Below are 24,086 nucleotides of genomic sequence, written 5' to 3' on the forward strand. Positions count from 1 at the left end.
GGGCCAGCCTTGAGCTTTATAATATATAGGATATAATGCTGTCGTCTGCATGTATTTAAAATAGGATATATTCAGGTGTTCATACAGTTCACACAATGCCATAATGGAATGATTCAGCATTCTGGAGAACTGTACGTTGATCTCTCGAAATGAAATCAGTCGAAGGCAACCGCCGTTGGAGCCACCTCTAGTAACATCTGTAGGAAGGCATTGACACCTTCTATAATCAGAAAACAAACAAAAGATACAATGTAAAATTTAAAGTCAAACAAATTTAATAGAAAATGAAGAGAAGAAATTTTATTTTAAGATTTAGTAAATTTTTATTTAAAATTTTTTAAGAGAGATTTAAAGGATTTTAAAATTTAATTTTACTTTTATACTTTTTAGGATTCTAATTTGTGATCTTCATTTTATTAGTCTTTTAAGAGTTTATTTCTACATATATTTCTTTCTATAAGCTTAATATTTCAAATTTCTTGAAAATCAACTAGATTGGTTTAATTTGAATTTCAGATTTTTACTAAGGATCTTGGAGTTTTACTCTTTGCTTTTTCTTTTTATCAGTAAGATATTTATTTCTTTTTTGAAAATAAGTTTAAATATTTCATATTATAATATATTGATAAAAACTGATAACAAGGCACTATATAAAATTTTTATAATTTTATAATTTAATCATTTCTTTTAGTCAATTTTCATTGACGAGTCTTTATTTTCAGTGTAACGACGTCTATACCCACCCATGAATTTGGGCACATATCCAAATTTTACGAACGGGAGGTAGACGAGCATGCCCGCACCGATAAAGCCAGCCGCATACAAATACTCGATCTGGGGCTTGTCGATAATCGGCGCAACTATGAGATACGCGGAGATGACGAGCACGAGCACAGGTATTATTAATGGGCATTTGTACGGTCGCGGATGATTGGGCCTGGTCCTCCGCATCACCAGTAGGGCGACCATCGATCCACCATAGAATATCCATGCGGTAAATGAGAAGAAGTCAATCAGCGAATCGATGTTACCGGAGAGAACCATCGCGCCTGCGAAATCAGTATTTTGGCTTACAACACATTTAGACACCTTGAAGTCGATACAGTCCATATAGCAATGGTCTCGCCTTGAAAGTAGAACAACATATGTATGTTATATAAAACAAAATCTCAAATAAGTCGGGAGGACACGTTCATGATGTAAGAAAATTTAGATACAATTCTACTCCTAGAAGATATCTAAAAGACGAATTGAAAATTTATATCGAAAAAATGTTTAAAAAACAATTTTAAAAATTTAGATGAAGTCAGATCTCAAGCGAACGCTCGCAAACAAACACGAATAGAAACGAGCAATTTGACTTTGGTGAATGCGAAAGATAGTTATCGAAGCAAATTTGTTTAATCCAGATCTGTTTTGATACCTGCTACGAGGGAATGGAAGATGAGGCCTGGGGCAGGAGTAAAGCGTCGCACATGCACATAGCTCAAGCAGTCGAGCAGATGACCCTCTCGCGACGCGGCGAAGCAGAGTCTACCCGCAGCAAACAGGGTGCCATTAGCGGATCCGAAGGTGCTGATCGCTACGGAGAGTGGCATTAGCCACGCCATCACGCCCAGAATCCGATTGCCGAACGTCTGCGAAAAAATATCTTGATCCATCATCAGGATACAGAAACAAATTGATCAGAGCAAAGTCTCTCTCCGAATTCCGATGACTCAACTCTACTCGCAAAGCGATATCGAGGAAATTCATGTCTTTAGCAAATACCAATTAACAGTAACTGCTAGTTATAATTTCCCATTCAACAATATAATTGCAATATATATTATACCTAACAGTTATGTGATTGTTAGTTGGTGTTTGATGGGATCGATTCTACCATTTTACGCGTCAATTCTTTCAAAAGGGATCTTTTCTTGAGAAGAGTAATGTGTCTCTAAATAAATTTTCGTTGACCATATTTACCACCGCAACGGCCTCGCTCTCAATCATTTCTGACGGTGACATGACCGCTAGGTAGGATACGTTGATGAGCGCGTAGCAGAGCGTGACGAGCGGTATGCCGATCATGATGGATCTGGGTAAATTCTTGGAAGGGTTTTTGATCTCTTCGGTTACATAATTAAGATTGTTCCAGCCGTCGTATGCCCAGAGGCCGGTGTAGAAAGCTGTGGCAAGGCGACCGATGTTGATGGTACTGCCATCGATGGTATCAAACGCCGTTTGCAAATGCTGTGTGTTACCCTGTATCAATTTGTAGGAGCCACCGATTATCACCACGAGTATGGCCATTAGTTTAGCGGCGGTGAAAGCGTTCTGCACACCGGTAGCCAGGTTAACGCTATAGCAGTTGATCAAGAGTATCAGAACGATCGCCAGCAGGGCGACGATCTTGACCACTTGGTCAGGTGGCTCGCAGTCGACGGTGAACGCCTCGACGGTGTACTGGGCGAACGACAGACAGATAATCGCCATCTGCGACGGCTTGAGCACCAGGGTGGACACCCAGGAGAAGAGAAAGGCAGGCGGGGCGCCGAACGCGTCCATGAAGTACGCGTACTCGGCGCCGCTGCTCGTGTTCATGGTGCCCAGCTCGGCATAGGCAAGAGCGCCGCAGAGGCTCAGCAGACCGCACGCGGTCCACACGACAAAACTGATGCCGACGCTGCCGGTACGCAACAGCAGACCCGACGGCGACACGAAGATCCCGGAGCCGATCATCGTGCCGACGATTAGAGCCACCCCACTGACGAGTCCCACCCGTCTCTTGAGGTGAACAGCGTCGTTCGCCTCTGCGTCCGTCCCCTCCAGCCCTCCGCTCCCTCCACCCCCGTCTTCGTCATCCCCCACACCCCCAGATTGGCCTTGTTGTTGTTGCTGCTGCTGCTGTTGCTGTTGACGCTGTTGTTGAGGATGATGTAACGACGGTTTGCCGTTGCTGCTGCCGTTGACCGATTTGCCAGATCGGCAGACCAATCCACCGCCAGTGTCACCGGCACTTCCTCCCAGCCAACCCCCCAATTGTAGTTGCTGTTGCTGTAGTTGTGGCTGACCGCCGTTGCTCGTTTGCGGATCATGTCCCACGGTAGCTACAAAGGAAGAGATTTCTTGTTATTTTAGTACTTTGTATGTTATTCATGTCGTAATTGAGAGATTGAATACATTGAATGTAGTCAAAGGGATGAAAAACTTGTAGTGATGAAACAATTAATATTCACAACTTATCTTTATGTTATTGAACTTGTTAATTTTGAGGTAGGTGGGGTGCTTAGAACACACAAATTTTATCTTTATAGTTGCATTTTTTAAAAATATACATAGAATTAAATTTACATTATTTATACCTTTGAGATAGAGGAATGTAAAAATAACTTTAAAACTTCTACGCAATATACTTTTTCTTTTCTTTTCCAAAACAGTTTTAAAATATGAGTGAGGTGCTGTGATCACCTACCTATTTAAACGTTAAAGAAACGTACGATGAAATATATATTGAATTATTAATTAAAAAATGTCTACCCAAATGTGAAAGTTAAACTAATTAAACATTACATTCAATAATTACAATTTTGTGAATTACAAATTCATTTTGCACACTGATTGGTTTTACCGTAATCTATCGTACGATCTTCTTAATCAAAGTTACAATCAAGCATATCTAAAACTATCTTTATTCAGGTTATTTATCAATAACTTTGTTTTCTTCTGGAATTAGCTAATAAATAATATGATCTTGTTTTTTCTTCGATGGAAAGATTATTCAGTCAGTAACATTAATATTTGAAAGACGTTTTCTAATTTTTCATTTTGAAGACGTTTTGTTACTGTCTATTATATCCTATTAAACTTCTTTAGCACGAGTTACGTTAAGAAAGTCAAAGAACGAAGCAACAGTGGTGAACTCTTCATAAATAATATATTGATTCTGTCGAAGTTTCATAAAAACAAACTTCTCTACTGCATTAAACAACAACGGATCAATCACACACTTGTCTTACAAAGTAACGAAACTTATTCAAAGGATACTCGGGGTCACGAACTTGGCTACTTCGGGAGGCAATAATCGATTAAGGGTATGTCAATTTGCTTAATAATTCTGTTTAAGAGAAAGCATTATGGAGATTTCTATCAAGAGAGTATCGGAAGGATTGCAAACAACGTATAAACATCAATAATGGCTGTGTTCCGTAAAGCGTGTGATATATCCATATATGTAACACTACTATATTGCTAACGCAGCCTCTTTTTGGGAGTGGAGGGTATGCGAAGAGAGAGAGAGAGAGAGAGAGATATAGCGAGACAGGGAATATCAGGGCCTCTAATCTTGAAAAGAAACGTATACGAAGGTTTAGAGAAATACCACAGTATACGTTACGTATACTATAGTATTTTTTTTTAAATTTCGTATAATTTCTTTTCAAGAATAGAGACCCAGATCTCTCACTTCTACAAGGTGCGTTCAGGGATCCGCTATTAGCGCTATTTGTGTCATTCTAGCCTTGTTTTACGCCTAATAAATAACGAAGATAGAATAACAGAGTAGCGCTAATAGCGTCTCCCCGAACGCACCAACAGTGTACTCGAGTGTGGTGCGCATGCGCAGTACACTATCTGAGAGATAAATATTCGTCTGCACCGTAGTATTTTCGCCTGCTTTTAATTGGTTAGCAATATAAGAGTATTACATATATGAATATATCATTTTGTTCTCGTTTTTTTACTGAATATTAAAAAAGGATAAAATGATACATCATGGACATTATACGCTTTATGGAATCAGGTCAATATATTTATAGATTCTCTTCCACTTGGTCAGTTTCTCTCTATTTTCTGTAATTTGATACAATATAAATAGTTGATGTATTTACTTGATTGATCTCTGATTAATGTTACTCGAATCTTATCTTTTTACAGAGAAATCGATTTATAATGATTTTGCAATTTAATTTGATTACGATGCTTCCACTTCAGTCAAAGCGGCTTTACATCAAAGCTTAAAACTTGAATCAATAACTGATCATAATAACAAGCAATTCAATAAATCCGCGTCATTACGTTAATTGTTCGCAGAAGTCTATTACTTCTATACTTATCAGTGAAATTATAAGATTCCGGGAAAGAATATTATTTGAGAAATACTACGGTGGAGTATTGCTTAACGTGATTGATAACGCCGAATGGGTACACGAAAGTTGTATAAATAAACCGCGGATTAAAATCGAAATTATCACGAAAATTGAAGTTTAGGTGAATTTATATATTTTTTACATGCCAGTTTATCGCGCGTTTGTTTTTTGCACGTTTGTGAAAGGAAAATACTAGAAAGAATACAAAAAGTGCTGCGAAACCAAATGGACTTCGTTATATTCGATTTGTGCCGGTTCCTAAGTTTAGAGCCACCAGTGAGAGAAGAGGAGGCTCATCGAACCACGTGGTCTGCCCTCGTCCGCATAATTCACGCGTGGAGTCTCATTGCGGACGCGCTGGGCTCGAAATAATTCTGGATTTTGCTGCTTCTTACATAAACGCGAGAACTATTACGCGAGAGCTCTACTTCCGTCTCTGGTCTTCGAAAGAAAGAGACTAACCGGCGTGTGTAAATATTTTATGAAAACAAAACAATGTTTAGAGCAAATGTAACTCTGCAGCATCCGTCACACCCAATTCTTTGGTAGTGTGATGTGTAATCTTTTTTAAAAATCATTTTTAGAGAACCATTTTAAAAAATAAATATAGTCTTTCAGCCCTCATAATGTTTATTTCGTTTACAGGATAGAAAATATTATTTTATATTTTCGGCTATGATCAAGTGAGTCGTAAAAAATTCACAGGTGGACATAGCTTATGCGTCTCTGTATTAAAATTCTTTAAATTCTTTGGAGTGAAATTTCACTCCAAAGAGTGAAAACTGAACCAGTTTTGAAAAAGAGCTCAATTTTCAATCTTTAAGAGTGAAATTTCACTCTTCAGAATGAGATTCACTCTAAAAGACATTTTACAATAAGCCATTAGTAATAAATCAGAAGTCAAGAGAAGCTAGAAATTGACAAATCGTAGTCGATTATTCTTTTCATATTCGACTGTAATTGGTTCCTGACTTTTGATTTATTACGAATCTTATTGTGTAAAAAGTCTCTAATAAAAGTTTAGAGAGAAAACGCTTTGTTGCGAATATTTTGTCAAATTTACAATTAACATTAACGATTCCGAGCCCGAAGATTCTACATACCGGGTATCGTAAACGAACAGATCGTCGAACGCGGATAATTACTCGAGGGTGCGACGAGAAGACCGACCGGCCCGTACCGCATCCCTCTTATTTACTGGGGTGGCGAACTGCCGCGTGCGATTGGCCCGTGGCGCCGGCGACCACGTGACCGTCCACCGCCAGCCAACCCCCGCGTAATCCCGCACCACGTGACGGCGATTATCATATTATTATCACGGAGTCACCGCGTCGCGCGACCGTAATAGTTCGCGTGGCGGAGCGCCAGGAAGGCATCGCGTCGCCAGACTCCTCTTTTGCGGCAATAAATAACGAACGAAAAATGCGCGCGAAACTCGTCGACCCCGACGGCGCGGGAATTTCGAAGCGCGAAGCGAGGGCGGATACACGTTCCCCTTCTCAAGGTGACCCCGCTTCACGCTATCGATCTCATCGGATGCGCACCTACATTCCTTTTCGCGGCGCTTCGCTTCGACGTTGCTCGCGAAAATCGAACTATTCATCGAGAAACGAACAATGAGCAAATGAGATAATAAATAAACGTTTTAGAAAAGAGTACACTGAAAAAAATTATTAAATCTCTCTTTCTCTCTTTCTCTCTCTTTCACACATATTTCTTTAAATAGAACTGAAGAAACAAATAAATATTTACTCAATAAAAATGATGAATCAAATTCATGATTTTTGCATCAAATAAATATATGTTTACACATTTAGTAAATATTTACATAGAACTATTCAAACAAAGATTTATTAAAATTTATTCAAGGGATTTTGTATGTGTATTCGCAAATAAATGCGTAATTCAATTGATATACACTTGCCAGATAGAAATGCGTATTTTTATTTTGATAATCGGTTCAGAAAAAATTCAATGTCGAAAATAAACTGTCGGTCTCTGAGATACTCCGCTTTTTCGACAACCGTAAAAACGCGCAATTGGTATTCGTTAAAATAATAGGAATTTAATAGAAGAATCTTATTTTCCCGCTAATAAGAATAAATCGTTGAAATTGATGAGAACGAGTCACTACCGAAGATCGTAAAACTTCTATACTTTGACCCTGCGCGTGTATTTCTGAGCGACGTTACACGGGTTTGGTCACGTAGCGTCTCTCGCTTCTCTCTTTGATTATTTCGTATGACAGCTGCGCGTTTTGGTAGTAAAGCCAAAAAACGTAAATGTCCGACAAATTGACAAGGGACGGCCACACATGCCAACAAAACAATATCTTTATTTTTTGTTTAGAATTTTACACAGATAACCGAATGCAGGTAACCGAATCCGTGAAAACAATTGCGTGATATCGCGAAACGTCCTTAATCATTGACCGTAAAATCGATAATTGTCGAGGTAATGTCGTTTACCACGCTATTAAGACCGCTTATCGTAATTGATCACGTGGTTCCGCAGGAAATTATATGCAGATTCGACGTAATACTCACAATACTCTGGTCAATCTCTCATTTCCTAAAATTTTAACCAGAAAGTTTTTCCATTTTATCTCGTTGCAATTCAAATACTGTCCTGGCAATTAGGTACTGAATATGAATTCTGTTAAAAAATTTTCTCACAAATTTGAATAAAGGTTTGTTATTTTTCTTTATAGACAATCATGATGCAAATAATGTAAAATTGTAATATAATACACCGAGAAAAATGTCTTGTAATAAGATTAACTATAAAAATAAGCAAAATCTATCATAAACTATTATAAAGTATAATTTATAAACTTACAAGAAAAGAAAATAAAGAGGAAAACAGAAAAATTTCTAAGAAAAATTAAATATAAATGTCGAAAGCTTTGTCAATATTTTCTTTAAAGTATTAAATGTCTTCATCTATATGAAGTCTTCTAAAATATCAAGTGATGACATTCATCGATCTTCAGATATTAGTCGCACTTAAACGATATAAATAGAATATATAATATATAAAATAGAATAGTATTATTCTCTCTATGCATGCGAGCAGATGAACATATACATACTTACACATACATTATTATTGGGAAAGGGTACAATGCCCTTGCTAAAAGAAGATCTTTATTATACAGCACATTAAGTTAATTCAAAGAATGTACTCGTGTGAGAAGGTTAACAAGGATTGATAAGTCTTTTAGATTTAACGGTAATAAAAGTAATTTATTGCCGAGCAAAACGAAAAGTATATATAAATATGTAATCATATAAACACACGCAATTATTATATAAAATAATAATTCAAATAATTAAAAATGAACTCTCGATAATAAAAAATTATAATAATATGGCAATGAGAGTAACAGCGTGGTAAGTCGAGCGTAAATTGTTTCAAATATATTTATAACAGATTTATTACTTAATAATTTCAGAACGTTTCTCTTTTTGGACCATCTTCAGAGATTTGATATTGCAAATTAAAGCAAAAACCAAGCTCAGACCATGATGTATGATTGTCTTTGCAAATAGCTGGTTTTTGCTTCAATTTACAATATCAAACCGCTGAAGATGGTTCAAAAAGAAATCGAAACGTTCGGAAATTATTAAAAGTAAAGTGATAAATATGTTATAAATGTATGTGAAAAAATTTGCACTTAACTTACCACGCCGTTATTCTCATTTGTTATATTATTACAATTTTTAAAAATAACAACGTTAATGTATACGATAAGTAAAAATATATCTTGTACATTATAAAACTTTATTAAATTATATATATATTAGCAATATTTTATATTCATATCAGAGAAAACGGATTATTGAACAGATAAAATTATCTTAATTTTATATAATTTTTAACTTGCAATTAGCATAATTTATTAATTATATAGTTAATGAGCAAATTCTTATGCAAAGAAATCAAATTATGTAGGATCGATTATTTGTGGAGTAGAGAAGCATAAGAGGAACATAAGAAGATAAACCGAAATTTCAATTATGTAGCTATGCTATCTGTTAAACATGCAATCGATTAAGCATCCATTAAACTTAATTAGGTTATTATTGAGCGTTGCGAAGCTGTTTGAAATTCCTTGAATTCTCATCGAGCGATACGATCTGACGAATGTATCTTAAAGAGTAATTGGAAAAGGAGAAATAATTTGTACTAATTATCAAATATAAATTCATTGGCAAAAAACAACGACGTTTTTAAGGTCAATTTAACAGAACAAGGTCGGATCACGTGAAAAACAACAGATCTGAACGGGAGAACTTTTGCTATGCAAACACATGCCAAATCAACTCACAGGATAGATCGTAAAGTGCAAATTATGTAAGTGTAAATTTGAATAAATTACTTTAACTTTATCCAATTTATTTTTTATAAATAATGAATTATTGATTTAAAAACTTTAAAAAACTCATTCTTCGTGAGAAATAAAAATTAACAAATTAAAAGAATAAAAAATATAAAGTCGAAAAATGCGGATTTTCTATATCAATTAATTGCATTCTCTACTCATTAATATTACCATAGCAATTTGTAGCAAAAGCGAGATGGATTCTTGTATATTGTCTCGTTAATTAATATTTATGATTAGTTTTATCCTCAAAACTGTCAAAGACTGATTAAAATTAACGTGAAATATTTCACACATCAGCAATGGATCCATTATATTAAGAAAACAATTATAAATTATACGTTGTTCGTTAACTGGTTTAAAATGTTTAAATAGTTTTTGGGAGAAAATATAATAAGAATTTCTTCCGTAACATTAATGATTAGAATTCCATTGCCTATTTAATCATATAATGTACTTAAATTTAAAGGATTAAGAGTAGTAATATATAGTGCAAAATTAGTCAGACCTAACTATACTTTACTTTATAACAACAAATTGTTCTGAATCGTACGGACATATTTATACGTTATTCTATTCCCTTTTAAGATTATCCACGATGACTATAATTTCCTTGTTCTTGGTCCAAACAAATTTGTGTATACAATATGCAAGAAAAGCGTTGCGCGTGATAAGCTTCGCGGCCGTTGCGTCAATAATCGGTTTTACTGCTGTATTGTCATGATTGGTAAATAATCCCTTTTGGCCGACTCTAGCTGTCTCACACTTTCAGCAATGTATTTTTCAGTTGATGTCGTGAACTGATTTACTTGCTTCATAATTCATCCACGTCGTTGCATCCATTCGTCAAAACTTCGCTAATACTATATTGTAACAACTGCCAACTCGTAATGTGTTTGTATACAAAATGAGAGGAAGTGATTTACATTGACACGGCTAACATATAAATATTAAATATAATGAGAGATCGGCACAATACAATTATTAGCGAGAGAATATTCTAAACTCATAATTCAAATATAATTACTTGTAACCTATGTATTTACTTTGGGTTAGAATTACATATTCTTAAAGGTGTAGTTAATAAAATTATCAAAAACAGTGTAGAAAAGCATCTTTTACTAAAAAAAAATATATACAAGATGACCCATTTTAATCTATCACTTCAAATATTTTCGTTCCTTTGCATTTTACAAGAAAATGTTTCAGACAAAAGTTGTATGGTTCCAAGGGGGGCCATGAAATGGTACCATTGGTTTGATCTTGGATAGTCGCTTAAAGGTCACATGAAGGTCACCTTCAATTTTTTAAATTGAACTCACTATTTTTCATTACATATTCTTATAGTTTACTTCGAGAGCTTTCCAAAACACTATAATATTTTTTCATTAAGTATTTTTCGAGTTATAAGGCTCGAAAGTTACAGTACAGTCAGTATCAGCATTACGCAAGTTGTCCGACCAACGGCTAAAATCTCTTGAATGTTGTTCAGGATCATGTCCTGTCTGTCAATGAAACCATACAACTTTTGTCTGAAACATTTTCTTGTAAAATGCAAGGGAATATTTGGGGTGATAAATTAAAATGGGTCACCCTGTATAGATGTGTTACCGATATATACATATATATATCGAGAAAAAGAATTTTTTTTATAGTTAAAAACTCAACATCCATTAAGCGCAGATATGCATTAAGAGCTATCGGATCTTCGTTAAACCTATTAACTCCTAATCAGCGACGTAATTTTCGACTTTGTGAAATTTATTGTGTGAGATTTATTGCAACAACAAAGTGAAAATTGTACCGCGACTCATCCTTTTGCGTGACATAGCAGCATAATCTGGCCTCATTTAAAACCGATCGCGACCGATATTCTGGCATGTCGTTTAACGATGTAATTGCCGATGACGCCAGGAAATGCATTCGCTTGCACGCGCTTCTAAACGACGAAGACGACGGATTACGATGAAAACGAAGAATAAACGTATGAAAGCACGGAGCGAGGCAAAAACCGATGATTTCCCCTCGATTCTTCCGTCTCTTCAGGGCAACAAATTGGGTTGGGTTAAATTACAAAATTCCGCGAAGTATCAATGCGACAACGACGACATCAGATTAGCCTGGACTGGCCGATCGGATGGCGTTCATCAACACGTGTCAGAGTTGATAATCGTCGTCGATGCATGGCGCGCCGACATACACGGGGTGTCGCGAAAGACGACCAAGTAAAAGAAATCAAGCTTGATTACAAGATAGAAGATAGATACTCAGATACTAAGAAATTCAATAACTGGGTTTTATGTAATTGATGATAAATGTAGAAATAATCTTGGAAATTTAAGGAGCCCAGTCACGCGAGATATCCTAGAAAGTGTCTTTTAGGCCACGTGTCTCTTACAACTTTCAATATTAATTCTTAATAATAGATCTATGCTATTTCAAATTAGAGAATTGAATTATTTTTATATCGAGTTTCGATTAAAATCTCTGAGCTAAATATTAAGCAATTTATAACTAAAATGTTTACATACTTAAAAAGATAATTAAAAGACTTCGAGATGTACAATCAATAAATCAAAAGGCAATAACAATGTAGCTGATAGGATGCAAACAATAAATTGTTTCATTATAAATCAAACGACCCCTGTCCGAAGACCGGACAGTTTTATTAACGATATTCGTTTCAGTTTGAAATTGAAACCTTTCTCAACGACTAAAACCGAAGTAAATTGAGAAATATACATATCAATCTAATTTATCGATTTCGTTTATTAACTTTGCATTCGTAAAAAAATTCCTAATTTCGAACTGAATCATACGTTTATTGTTAATAAAGCGCCCTGTCAGTTCACTGATGGATCAACTAATTGAAAAAATTCGTTGTTTGCATCTCGTCAACTACGCATTAGCTCTTATTGGCTGTTTTTACTTATGAATCACACATTTGCATTGTTTCGCATAGTTTCGATTAGACACGGGTCGGTTTTCATTAGAATGAGTGTACGTTTTATCGTGTACTTCGTCATATCTTGGGAAATATATGATACCGAAGATTAAAGCAACGCGCATTTTGCGACATTAATGTCCTGTCGTAAGTTAAATCGCATTAACAATCATAAATATTCATTGTGAAATATCGGAATGCTCCAATTTCATTTGATTCGAGACGCATGCGAAACGAACAAGCGTTTCCTATCTGTAGAGGTGCCGGAAAGCGAATTACTGTACTGCGACGGACAAGGTCATGTCGATTGTAAGAATTCTATCCAGCTCGTTATCGTGTCATTGCGTTCATCTTAACATTCGTTTCTTACATTGAACTTGGAATTAAACGGAAAAAGTAATAATTCTCTTAATTTATCTTTCAAGGGCAAAAGGATATATAAAAACGCTATTGTTTTTGCGGAAAAATAAAATTCTCAGAAAAATTAGAATATTATAAATATAATTCGAATATAATTAGAAAGTATTATAAAATAAAATGTTCGCGTTTTAAAATACATTATATAGGAATAAATCTATTTATTTTGATATCATAAAAGTTATACAGAATATATTTTATAAGAGATTAGTAAATTTTTCAGTTAAAATTTCAATTTAATTTTAATTTAATTATATGAGAATTAAAACAGAGGGATTTTTACGTTATTTTTAGGATTATATAGCACAAGAGATGTTATAAAAAGTAATTTTTTTGTTTTCAAATAGTTTATAATAATCCAGCCAGATAGTAAGCATTTATCGTTATTTTGATGATATTAAAATAACGTCGTTTAATTAACGTCAGAATTGACAAATTATTACCTGAGCAGAGCTATCTTAGTTCCTTCTAATATTTCTGAAAAAAAATTGAGGATTTCTGAGACACCTCGTTATACGTACACGGAAAAAATGATTTTGCTGAAATATCTAAAAATTTGACAAATTTTTAAACAATTACAGATCTATCCTTTCCTTAGACTATCAAAATAATTTATGTCGGAAACTCAGGCATGATGAGCAATGTTGCAAAAAATTCTAATATTCTAGCAACCTGAGATAGCGATTCTAGATAATTATTTTATTAGTTCAAAATTTTCAATCTATATCTAATTTTTAATTAAGATACTTCAATTTTTAGATACTTCAGCAAAATTGTCCTTTCCATGTAGGATAAGTCATTTCGAGTTTTAATTCTCAGACTTTTTTATTTCAACTCATAAGATCTCGAGATTTTAAAGGTTATTTCCTATTTAGGTCGCTTTTTACATGCAATTTTTTTGTCCGATAATTCAACTTGAAATGATGAAGTAACGAATAAAAACCGTCAAAATGAATTGAAGTGATATTCTCTGCAGACTGCGTAGTAAAATTTTTGCGTTGATGAAATCGTGACAAAAGATGAAATTTGTAAAACGATCCAGTATATCAAATAAAAGAAAACTGAAATAAAATTCTCTGTATTTGTCATAATTTAAAAAGAGAAATTAAACAAATGTATGCATACATTTCACGTGCTTTTTAAACTTCAGTTTGAACTTTAATATTTATCTGCGATATTGAGATTACATTTAAAAAAAATAATAATTCTTTATCATACATATTTTCACTTTATGCACAGTTTTTCTCTCAAAAATTTTATCCATTATACATTGTATTTAGTAAATTTTTTTATACGAAGAGTGAATTTATATACAGTTACTATAATTTTTTAAACATTCGTAACAATCGCGCTTTACAAACTAATTGTAAATTGAAAAACTGTAATGTTTCTTTTAAAAGAATCCACCACAGAGTCATCAAAAACAAATCTCTTTCAAAATGTTGTTCGAAGAACAATCTATTTCGAAGTGAGGACAGTTCTACGAAATTACGTTCGTCCAGAAAGCAAATTTACACGAGTAGTCATAGTTGATTGCTGTCAAATTATGATTATCATAATTTATTCGTTAATAATCTGTTACACGCGTGTCATGTATTGAATACCGTAAGACTTTAATCCTTTCAATGCTGGACAAACGAATGTTGAGGACATATGTATTTCGCAGACAAATACTGTTTCTCAAGAAGATTTTGCTTGAAATTTGTTCAAAGACTTATTTCAGCACGATAATACAAATATTTGTTATGTACAATCAGCTAACGTGTAATATTGTTATATACATCACGTTTGAAATTACGTCATTCGTCATAATTGTTAATTTTTTCTTACAAGCTTTATTGCGTATAATTATACACTCATTACTTTGTCAACGTGTGTTTAATTTTGCTTAATACATTCTAAATTATATACCTAGTATAATTACAAAATATATTTTTGATAAAAACTTATATATTAAATTTTTATTACAGTTTTTAAGTTGGGGAATTTGGGGGGATTATTAATATTTTCAGATTTGATTGCGTTGAAAGTCCGACAACCATATCGGCACGCAATTATCATTTCTGAAATTAATTCATTTAAATGAATTTACAATAGTTCAACATCTTAACGTTCTGACCGTTATGGCGCTTCTTAATTTAAAATTATTATGTTTAACATTAGCGGTCTTTCAATCTTATTATTGGTTATATATTAATATTATATATATGTATATAATAAATTTATAATTATATTAATTTATAATGTAATTTATAAATGTCTAAATAACATTTAATATATATAAATTTATAAAAATATAAGCAAAAAAATAAATAAAACTTGATTTATATATATATATAAATTCTTTATTAATAATATTTTTTATTTCTCTTATGTTATAGTTTATCCGAGTATAAACTTGAATTTCTTGAGTCTTAAAATCGATATTTCATTAAATTGTACCTGTAAATGAATGCATTGGAAGAATGTATGTTACATTAATTGCGAAAATATAAAATTGTAAAGTTACTGATAGAGAGAAGAATTGCATCGGGTACAAATGGAAAAGAACGGACGTGAGCAAATTGGAACGCTAGTAACTTTTATCGAGAGCCGATGGCGTTAGAATATCATTGATCATTCGGGCCGGTATTTTATAAACCGATTTGGGAATGCAATTTCTCAGGGTCGCCTTCGTTTCACGATCTCGCGCGCTGCTTTATTAATGCTGCCAACGTGAGTGTTGGTCGCATTGTTCGCCACGTTATTCGTTTCGCCTTCTATCGATCGACATGCATGCATGATCGTATAATCCGTTACGATAGTTCAGAATTTCCCATTCAAAAGTCTCTTGCGCGACGCAAAACCGCGGAAAATCGAAAATTCAAGAACTACAAGGTTTTATGAATTTACGACTTCTCATTATGAAATTATGACTCCTCGTTATGATATTTTAATATACGAAATGTACTAGAACAGATAGAGGCAGAATATCGTAGAGCCAGCATAGCGTTGTCCCTTGAGAAGCTTAAAATGATTTTCCATTAGTGAAGAGATGTCAGGAAGAGGTGAGAAAGGTCATCAATTTCCATAATCTTTTAAATTTCAATTTTTACTCACTGAATAATTTAAGCTTCGGATTATTTAAATCTTATTTAAAAGCTTGTGTGAAACGTATTGAGATAATTATCATTATATCTATATTATAGTTAGTAATAAAATAAATTATAATTGCTCATCAAGTACAAAAAGATAAAAAAAGAACTTTAATCAGATGGAATTCATACATGAAATTAATAATATGCATACATTAATACTCTTCTATATTCAAAGTTGTTAATATTCTATGAAAATTGTTATTAATTCTATGCAAATTAGAAATTCGTTAAAAATATTTTATATATTATACATCCTGATCTTTTTTTTTTTATTAAATATAACCCAATCAGATTCCTAATGCGTCAAAGTTATTTTCAAATTTTATACACTCCTTGCACTTGATCGAATCACTTTGTAACATTTTGACCCTTATTATGCAATACGAGAGTAAGTGCGGAAAAGGCTATGTCGTGTTGCGTCATCTCATGTAACCAGAGAAACGCCAGGGGGAGATTCTGGAGCACGCGATGCCTTCCGTCCAACTGAAACGCGATTCGTTTCAAAAATATCCACGCTTCGTTGCATGTGTCAGTAACATTGAACGTGAATGAGGTGAAATCGATTTGCTTGATCCTTTATCGCTTACGAAATTATATAGACATATGTGTTAACGCAGCGAGAGCAAAATAATTCTACGCTCGACAAAGTGATCATTGCGTACAAATTTTATATAGCTCATACATACATGTTTTTTTTTAATATTAAAGCTTTTATTATCTAATTATTTATCAATATAATAATGTATAAAAATAATTATGTATAAAAATAATAGGACCAATTTATTACTTATCTTTTAAATTTGTCTTTTAAATTTAATTAATATAATAAAATAAGTAAGTTTTTTCTTTCTTGTAACAAATACTTATCAAGAACATTTCGTTACTTTGTTCAATTTATACTTTACAACTTTCTTCATAAATTCATACAAAGTATATTATTAAATTTCATGGATTCCATTTGATTAACATTTTGTTTTTCTCTGGTTGTTTAAACAGTGCTTGAGGAATTATTTAACTATACACATTTATTTAACTATACACAACATTTATTTAATTATACACAAAAAAGTTATATATCTATATATATATATATCTTAGGTATATATTACTTTCTTCTCCCTTTCTCTGAATATTGTACCGAGATAGCACAAATAGCTTTCTTGCATATAACAGAGATATCACGCCTTCAGAGTTAAATGTTAAATTAGACTGCTTGATTCTCATCTGGCAAATCATATGAATAAAATTCACGTGATTAGAGTGACCTGGCACTATAAAGTAGTGTCGCGACCAAATGCGGACCAATGACTTCTCTGACGTATGTGTATATATATTTAGAGTATATAATAATAAATATATAGAATATTTTAATGAATTTTTAATTTGTATAATGTAGGAATAATAATAATTTTTACACATTAATAATTTTGTTACGAGAGAGAGAGAGAGAGAGAGAGAAGGGTCGCGTATATATAATGTGTGTGTGTGTGTGTGTGTGTGTGATTGTATAGAATATATATATTTGTTTTGTATTGTTTTTCTTCTTCTTTTCGACAATGTGCACTAAACCTCGCCCACGTATATACGCCGATTACGGGCTTATTTTTAACAATTCAAAATGGACATGGCATGCTAAAGTAGCCATAAATAGACAGACACAAGAAATAGACAGATTCCTCAACGAGCTTAAATCGATGAGAGAGGAGAGAGAGAAAGAGAGAGAGAGAAAGAGAGATAAAAAGAGAAAGAGGAAACGGCAATGAGAGGAGCCGCGACGTTTCATTTAAGCCAATCATTCCGCACGCAAACTCATGCACGAGCCGCTTTTCATCAATGAATCCACGCTAAAGTAACGCGCGACAGCATTCTATATTTCTCGTTGAGAGAAGAGATCCGAACAAAACTTGTCCATAATAGGTACAGTCGGAGGCGAAACTTCTTTTAATACGAGGTGCTAAAAAGAATGTTAAACTACCATAACACTCGCAATAAGTATTTTGCAGAACTTACGGTAATAATAATGATTCTTGCCTTTGACAAATGGACCATAAAACTACGTTTTTACACTCGGTCATTTATTTCGTAGAAGTTATAGCAAAATCTTATTGCGTTCTACATATTAACTTTAAAAATTATCGTGAAAATTTGTTAACTTTTGAACAATTTAAAGCATCTTAAAATGTTTTATGTGTATTTACGTCAATTGTTTTTATATAATTATTGTTTAATGTATTTTTTAATAAAATAAATAAGTAGAGTCACATATTTACTTATTTTCAATAGGTAACGAAATCCATTTCTAAAAGACATTATTAAAGTTAATAGAGGCGACATTATATAAAATGTTAATCTTTTAATAGCGTTTAGGAAATTTCTACTTTCTGATCTTATTTATTAAAACTGGATATAAAAAACTCGTATAATTTTACTTTTAAAAACGTAATATTGTGATACATTTTTTAGCGTCATTTTCTTAGTATTTTACTTCTCGGAGCAAATGAGATTGGTTTATAAACGTTGATAAAAGACGTGCATCGTTTGAGAACGGTTGAGTAATATTCGCATTAATCTATCGAGATTTAAACGAGATTCACGGTCCGTAATAAAAGTTGTGAAATGTAGGTAGGACTTAAAGTACATTAACGTTATCGGGAAAACACTTGTTTCGATGTGTAGGAAAAAAGAGAACGTTGTGACATCGCAAATCTATTCTTGGCGTGTAAGAGGTCACGCACATAAAATAAGTCTTTACGCCATAACAAAGTAGAATAAACTTGAGAAACTTATTATAGAGAAGCGACTCTAAACAAAATCGATATCTTTACTATTATCTTTATCGGTTTTATCAATTAAAAAAGAACAATGCGAAAGATAGTGAATGAGAGAGAGAGAGAGAGAGAGAGAGAGAGAGAGAGAGAGAGAGAGAGAGAGAGAGAAAGAGAGGAATAGGAAAAAACAAGAATATGCAAATTTAATATACTTTAGTTAGAATTTTATATATTATATATAATTCTAAAACTAAAGTATATTACACATTATTTTTTATTTGTCTTAAGGTGCCTCTACATAATTTGCAAATCGCAAAACGTAGTTCGCAAACGCAGAATAAAAATTTGTTTTTTCGTTGCGCATGGTTAGTTTTTATCATCTGTGTATATCTTACGTGAGGTGGTTGTCATTCTGCATTAGCATTTGCGAACGTTTTGCAATTTGTGAATTATATAGAAGCATCCTTATAGTTTTTATATAATTTTCTATACATATATATAATTCAATAAAAATCATAAGACAAATAAGAATTATTTCGAGATACGAAAATATCATTATTTTACATATGCAAGTATCTATAAATTTATTACAATACTTGTTAAAATGTACTGTATAAAAAAACAACATTACGTAACTGTAATTTTATCGATAAATTTTACATATCAAAGGATATATGTATATAAGATTACAAGCACACTACAGTAGATATGAATGGATGAAATGAAACTCGATAGTATCGTAATCGCTTCAATGACGATTAATCATTAGCGGCCCGCGCCGATTCAAGTGGGTACTTGACTTTATCGTACGTTAAGCATTTGCAACAATTACGCATCAACAGTCGTGAGAAAGTAGTCGATATCCAACATGAAGATCGTTATCGAGTATATTCGATGATATTTACAAAGTGGAGGCTCGCGCCCGATCTTACGAGTTATCGTATAATCGATTGCTCTCTTCCATTCCCGTCTGGCTATAACTTGTTGTTTTCACTTAACTATATAACTGTAGCTTTTGACTTTTATAATTTAATCTATACTCGTGTTATAATATTATACATTGTAATTGTATCAAATGGAAATTAATAAGATATTTTTATTATCTTGTTAATCACAAATATTAATAAGATTTTTAAGATTTTTTACCAATCACAAACATTATTAAAAAATGAAATAATTTTTTACTAAAGTTAATCATTTCTATATTTTTTGCGAACATATTGATACCGATATTACGACTTGTCCAATGATCTAAAATCTCGCGTAATTTTTGTAGAAAAGAAAATATTTGACATTTAAATAACATCAAATCATTTATCATCATACGATGTCGCTAAAGAGTTAAACAGAAAGTAGTAGTCGTAGTGACAGATGGTCGCAGAAGAATAAAAAGCTCTCATCTTAAACATAAATATCGATCATAAAATGTATTTTGAGATGCAGCGAATCTTCTCAGCAGGACGATAAGAATTACTATTTAATTATACATATGTTTATATATGTACATAATTATATACATATATAATATTTACATAATAATCTTTATAAACCTGTTCATTAATAATTTAAATAAAACAAAATGGGAACAATATTAAAAGCTAGCTTTGCCATGCGATTAAAATTAATGCAATTAATTTCAAAAAACTTTATTTATAATCAATGAATTCCTATTAAAAGAAACAAAATTCCGTTAATTCATGAAATAAATAAAAGACATCACCATTTTTTATTAATAAGTGACAAACTCATTATAACCGATGACATATTTCAGTTTTAATTATTTCTTATTATAATTGTTGTTATCGTTAATATTCGAGTTATTGTCGGTTATTGCTGATTTTAAATTTTATCTAAGCATGTCCTTAGCTAACAATAAATATGGAATTCAAGCGCAGGATTACGCAATATGCGGTTTCACGCAGTGCCACATCTATAAAAATGATTGACACAAATTCATCGAGGCATACTTAGCAAAACTCGTTTTTCATTGACAAAGAGAATAAGAAGCTCGACAGCGAGTTGTTTATAATTAGCACATTTCGCGACTTGAGCGATTGAGAGAGTAACCAGTGGATACACATCTTTTTGGCACACTATGCTCGACCACGAGGACGCGACCAACAGGTTTTTCGTAACTTGTTAACTCATTCGAGTGCATTTGTGACGCGAAACATTCGTTGCCTTCAATTGTGGGCACATCGGGTGTCTCGAAATTATTTATTATCCCACCAAATAGCTAAAGGCTGTGAAAAGGAAAGATTTCGTTCTCTGAATTTTTCTTGCTGTTGTTATAAGTTTTATCACTTTGACAGAAATCTAACACTAACCAATTTATTACTAAAAGACAGTTAATTAATTACTTATTTGGAGTACTAAAAGCTGTGAACAACGGTGCTTTTAATATTTAAAATAAGAAATTAATTATTGTCTTTCAGTATTAAATTGGTCAGTATTAGATTTTTATACGGACAGAATCTTTATCAGAGCCTCCAATAGTTTTCTCTTAAGTAAAAAAAATATTAAATCGCAAACATCTTTCCATAAAAAAATCAAATATTTCTGTCTTTCAGAGGACAGTCGTATTAAATTTGCAACTTTTTTTCATTTTTGTAAGGGTGTACCGTTTATGCGAAGTTATCGTTTTTCATCGATTACACCCTGAAAAGAAACGTTCACATGTTTCTCGCCGGCCTTCAACTACTCCTCATGTTTCATAATTAATACGAGTACGTCTAATGCCTCTTAATGTTAGTTGCAGCCATGAAACGTCATCGATACTCGATATCGACGTCAGTAGCGTTGATAGGAATTGTTTACTTTGCGCTTGAGATGTCGAACTAGCGAGAAAATATAGATACTCTTGAATGATGGAGCTATTTTTTAATTAAATTTTTTTCTTCTTTCTTGTAACTCCTCAAGAGTGCAAGCGCACTTTCCTTCCCCTCCTTCTTTTCATTGCACTAATAGACTAGATTATTATGTTTGCAGAATGACGTCAGCGCGTATGACAAGCAGTACACTCAGAATACATATATACATGCATATATAGTTCGAGATGATATTGTTTTCATCGAGATAGATACTCCTAAGATATTCTAGACCTAATAAAATATTCTTGTAAGGATATTTTCATTTTCCAGCGCTATTTTTAGCTAAAGGAAGCAAACTCAGCCGCGCGATTGTTATCGGCTTTTAAATACGGAACAGGCTTGCTGTTTTATTCATTTTGTTCGTTTATCATATTTTATTAACAAGAAATACTTCGGTTTTTTATATATAACTTTTTTAAAACAAATTGTACCAGTAAAAGTTACTTTTATCGCTGAGAAAAAAGAATATAGATGAGGGTTAATTGCGCCCTTCTTCTTTTGCTGAAACGATAAATGGTTGATTGAAAATTTATAACAATTAATTTGTTAATTAATTTATTTAAAATTGTATAAGGGCTGATGAGAGTACAGCGCGATAATTGACGCAATTTAACAATCGATAAAAATTATATTTAGATTTATTTTATTGTTTGAACATTCGGCTTCAGTGAAATTGAGCCGTAACGAACAATAAAGTAATGTAAATCTAAATATACTTTTTATTGATTTGTTAAATTGCGCACTAATTACCGCTACACTCTCATCAGTCTTTTTGCAATTTTAATTTTCGCTTTTTCGAGAGTCTTGCATATAGTCCTTTAAATTTATTTACATATTACACTAAAAAAAGTCTAATTGCATTAATTGAAATTCCAAGAATGAATGGTAGATTCAATCATAAAAGTATAGCTCAGACATTTATAGTTAAATCTATCAAATATTCTAGTTGCGACAATCAGAAATTCAATTATGATAATCAGAATTCTGATCGATATGATGATTTTGTTAATACTTGTTGGTACAACCAGGACTTTTTCTCAGAGGAACTAATAATAAATTTGTCTCAACCAGAAAAAAATTAGATAATTTCTAATAGTAATGTATCAAATGCTCACACTATTCCATTAATAATTTTGTTAAACTATTTTTATCTGAAATCGAGAGGCACTATAAAAGCTTAAGGTTGTAAGTAAAAAAATTGGCAGATATTACGTAAACGATAATTAACAATTAAGCGATACTTTATTTAAGTATCCATTTTCTATTAATATCTAAAGTCGATTTCTCATTGATAACACTGATTAATTTGTAAAAGAAATTTTTTCTTTGCTTTTATTTCGGAAATAATATTATAGCGAATCGTACGCCACGCGCGGACGGAGATTATTTAATCGCATTAGAAATTTTATTACTCTTAAGTGCTTTAGCGGTTTTTTCTCTGAAAGATTAATGCGATTACGTAGTGAGAAGCGCGCCAGTTGTTTTCATTGCAAACAAACAAACGTGGGCGTATCGCGTGTACACCGGCGAGATACGAGACTGTTAATCGCGATTGGTTTGAGGCGCAATGATCTCGCTTTTTAAGGAATTGGAGATCATTTTTTTTTTTCACGGAACCATCTTTATGCAGAAGTTCTCAAATTCTTACTCAGGACGAAAGAAATATAAAAACCCAGTGAATAACAAGTTCAACGAAACTAGAACTCTACTTTTCTTGTATATCAAAAGAGATCTGATCGCATCGTAGGTTTGTCCACGAAGACGGGAAAATATGAAGAGAAAATTTAATGAAATTCCTTTTTAAAGTTTTAAGAATTCTCATCTTCACACACGGACTGATTTATTAATTAATTGATTTAGGCCGACTTTCTATTATGTCAAAAACCGGAATTGCAGAGCCAGGTAAATCGACGATTATAGCGACGATCTAATGCGACCGGCATCCTTATCATCACAAGCAAGGAGGATTGCTCCAGCAATTACGCGCTTACCTCGTTTGAGGGGCGCGACATGCATGACTCTTGGAGGGACCGATAAGAAGGGCGGATCGTGAGACCGCCTCTCATGACACCACGCCGCTACTTTTCAGTGCAACCACCGCCGTTCGCGCCTTACGCAGCTGCTGTCCTTGCGTCCTTCGTCGTCCTCGTCCACTCGCACCCCTTTTTCTACCTCCCCGCCGACCTCTGCCCTTCCACTTCCGGGACCGGTCCCTGCTGTCCTCCTCTCGTCGCTCTTCTCAGCGTGTACTCGCTCCTTTCTCCCTAAAGCGTACTATCTTCGTTCTCTCGTAAGCTCTCCTCTCGTTTCTCGTTCGTCCTCGCAACGACGCTGTTTAATCGGTCCGCCGGATTTACTTATTCGCGATATGTCGCTCTACAAATCTCCTCTCTTCCGGTTCTCTCTTTTTTTTTTTTAATCGACTGTCGCTGATGCC

General features: G+C 33.2%; 1 protein-coding gene across 2 annotated transcripts; it reads right to left on the minus strand.

Annotated features, from left to right (window-relative positions):
• Nucleotides 1-2: 2 nt before the first annotated feature.
• Nucleotides 3-24,080, minus strand: LOC108720972 (b(0,+)-type amino acid transporter 1). Of its 2 annotated transcripts, none has more exons than XM_018445265.1 (5): nt 23,641-24,080; nt 1,969-3,092; nt 1,424-1,637; nt 744-1,049; nt 3-220 (listed from the first exon to the last, which is right to left on the minus strand). In XM_018445265.1, exons 1-5 carry the CDS (start codon nt 23,663-23,665, stop codon nt 156-158), a joined length of 1,734 nt encoding a protein of 577 aa, XP_018300767.1. In that variant the 5' UTR covers nt 23,666-24,080; the 3' UTR covers nt 3-155. The 2 variants fall into 2 exon arrangements, with proteins under 2 accessions (XP_018300767.1, XP_018300768.1); XM_018445266.1 differs by lacking the exon at nt 23,641-24,080 and adding an exon at nt 6,233-6,317.
• Nucleotides 24,081-24,086: the final 6 nt, after the last annotated feature.

The sequence above is a fragment of the Mycetomoellerius zeteki genome, unplaced genomic scaffold, assembly GCF_001594055.1.
Source record: "Mycetomoellerius zeteki isolate Tzet28-1 unplaced genomic scaffold, Tzet1.0 scaffold156, whole genome shotgun sequence".
NCBI classification, from domain to species: Eukaryota; Metazoa; Arthropoda; class Insecta; order Hymenoptera; family Formicidae; genus Mycetomoellerius; species Mycetomoellerius zeteki.

Bases quoted from the DNA above. Each gene is read 5' to 3' on its own strand.
- LOC108720972 (XM_018445266.1), bottom strand. From the start codon at position 6,314: ATGCGGTACGGGCCGGTCGGTCTTCTCGTCGCACCCTCGAGTAATTAT. The intron at 1,050-1,423 runs GTATCAAAACAG...CTGATTTCGCAG, and splicing joins CTTCCATTCCCTCGTAGCAG to GCGCGATGGTTCTCTCCGGT. The intron at 221-743 runs GTGGGTATAGAC...TTCTGATTATAG, and splicing joins ATATGTGCCCAAATTCATGG to AAGGTGTCAATGCCTTCCTA.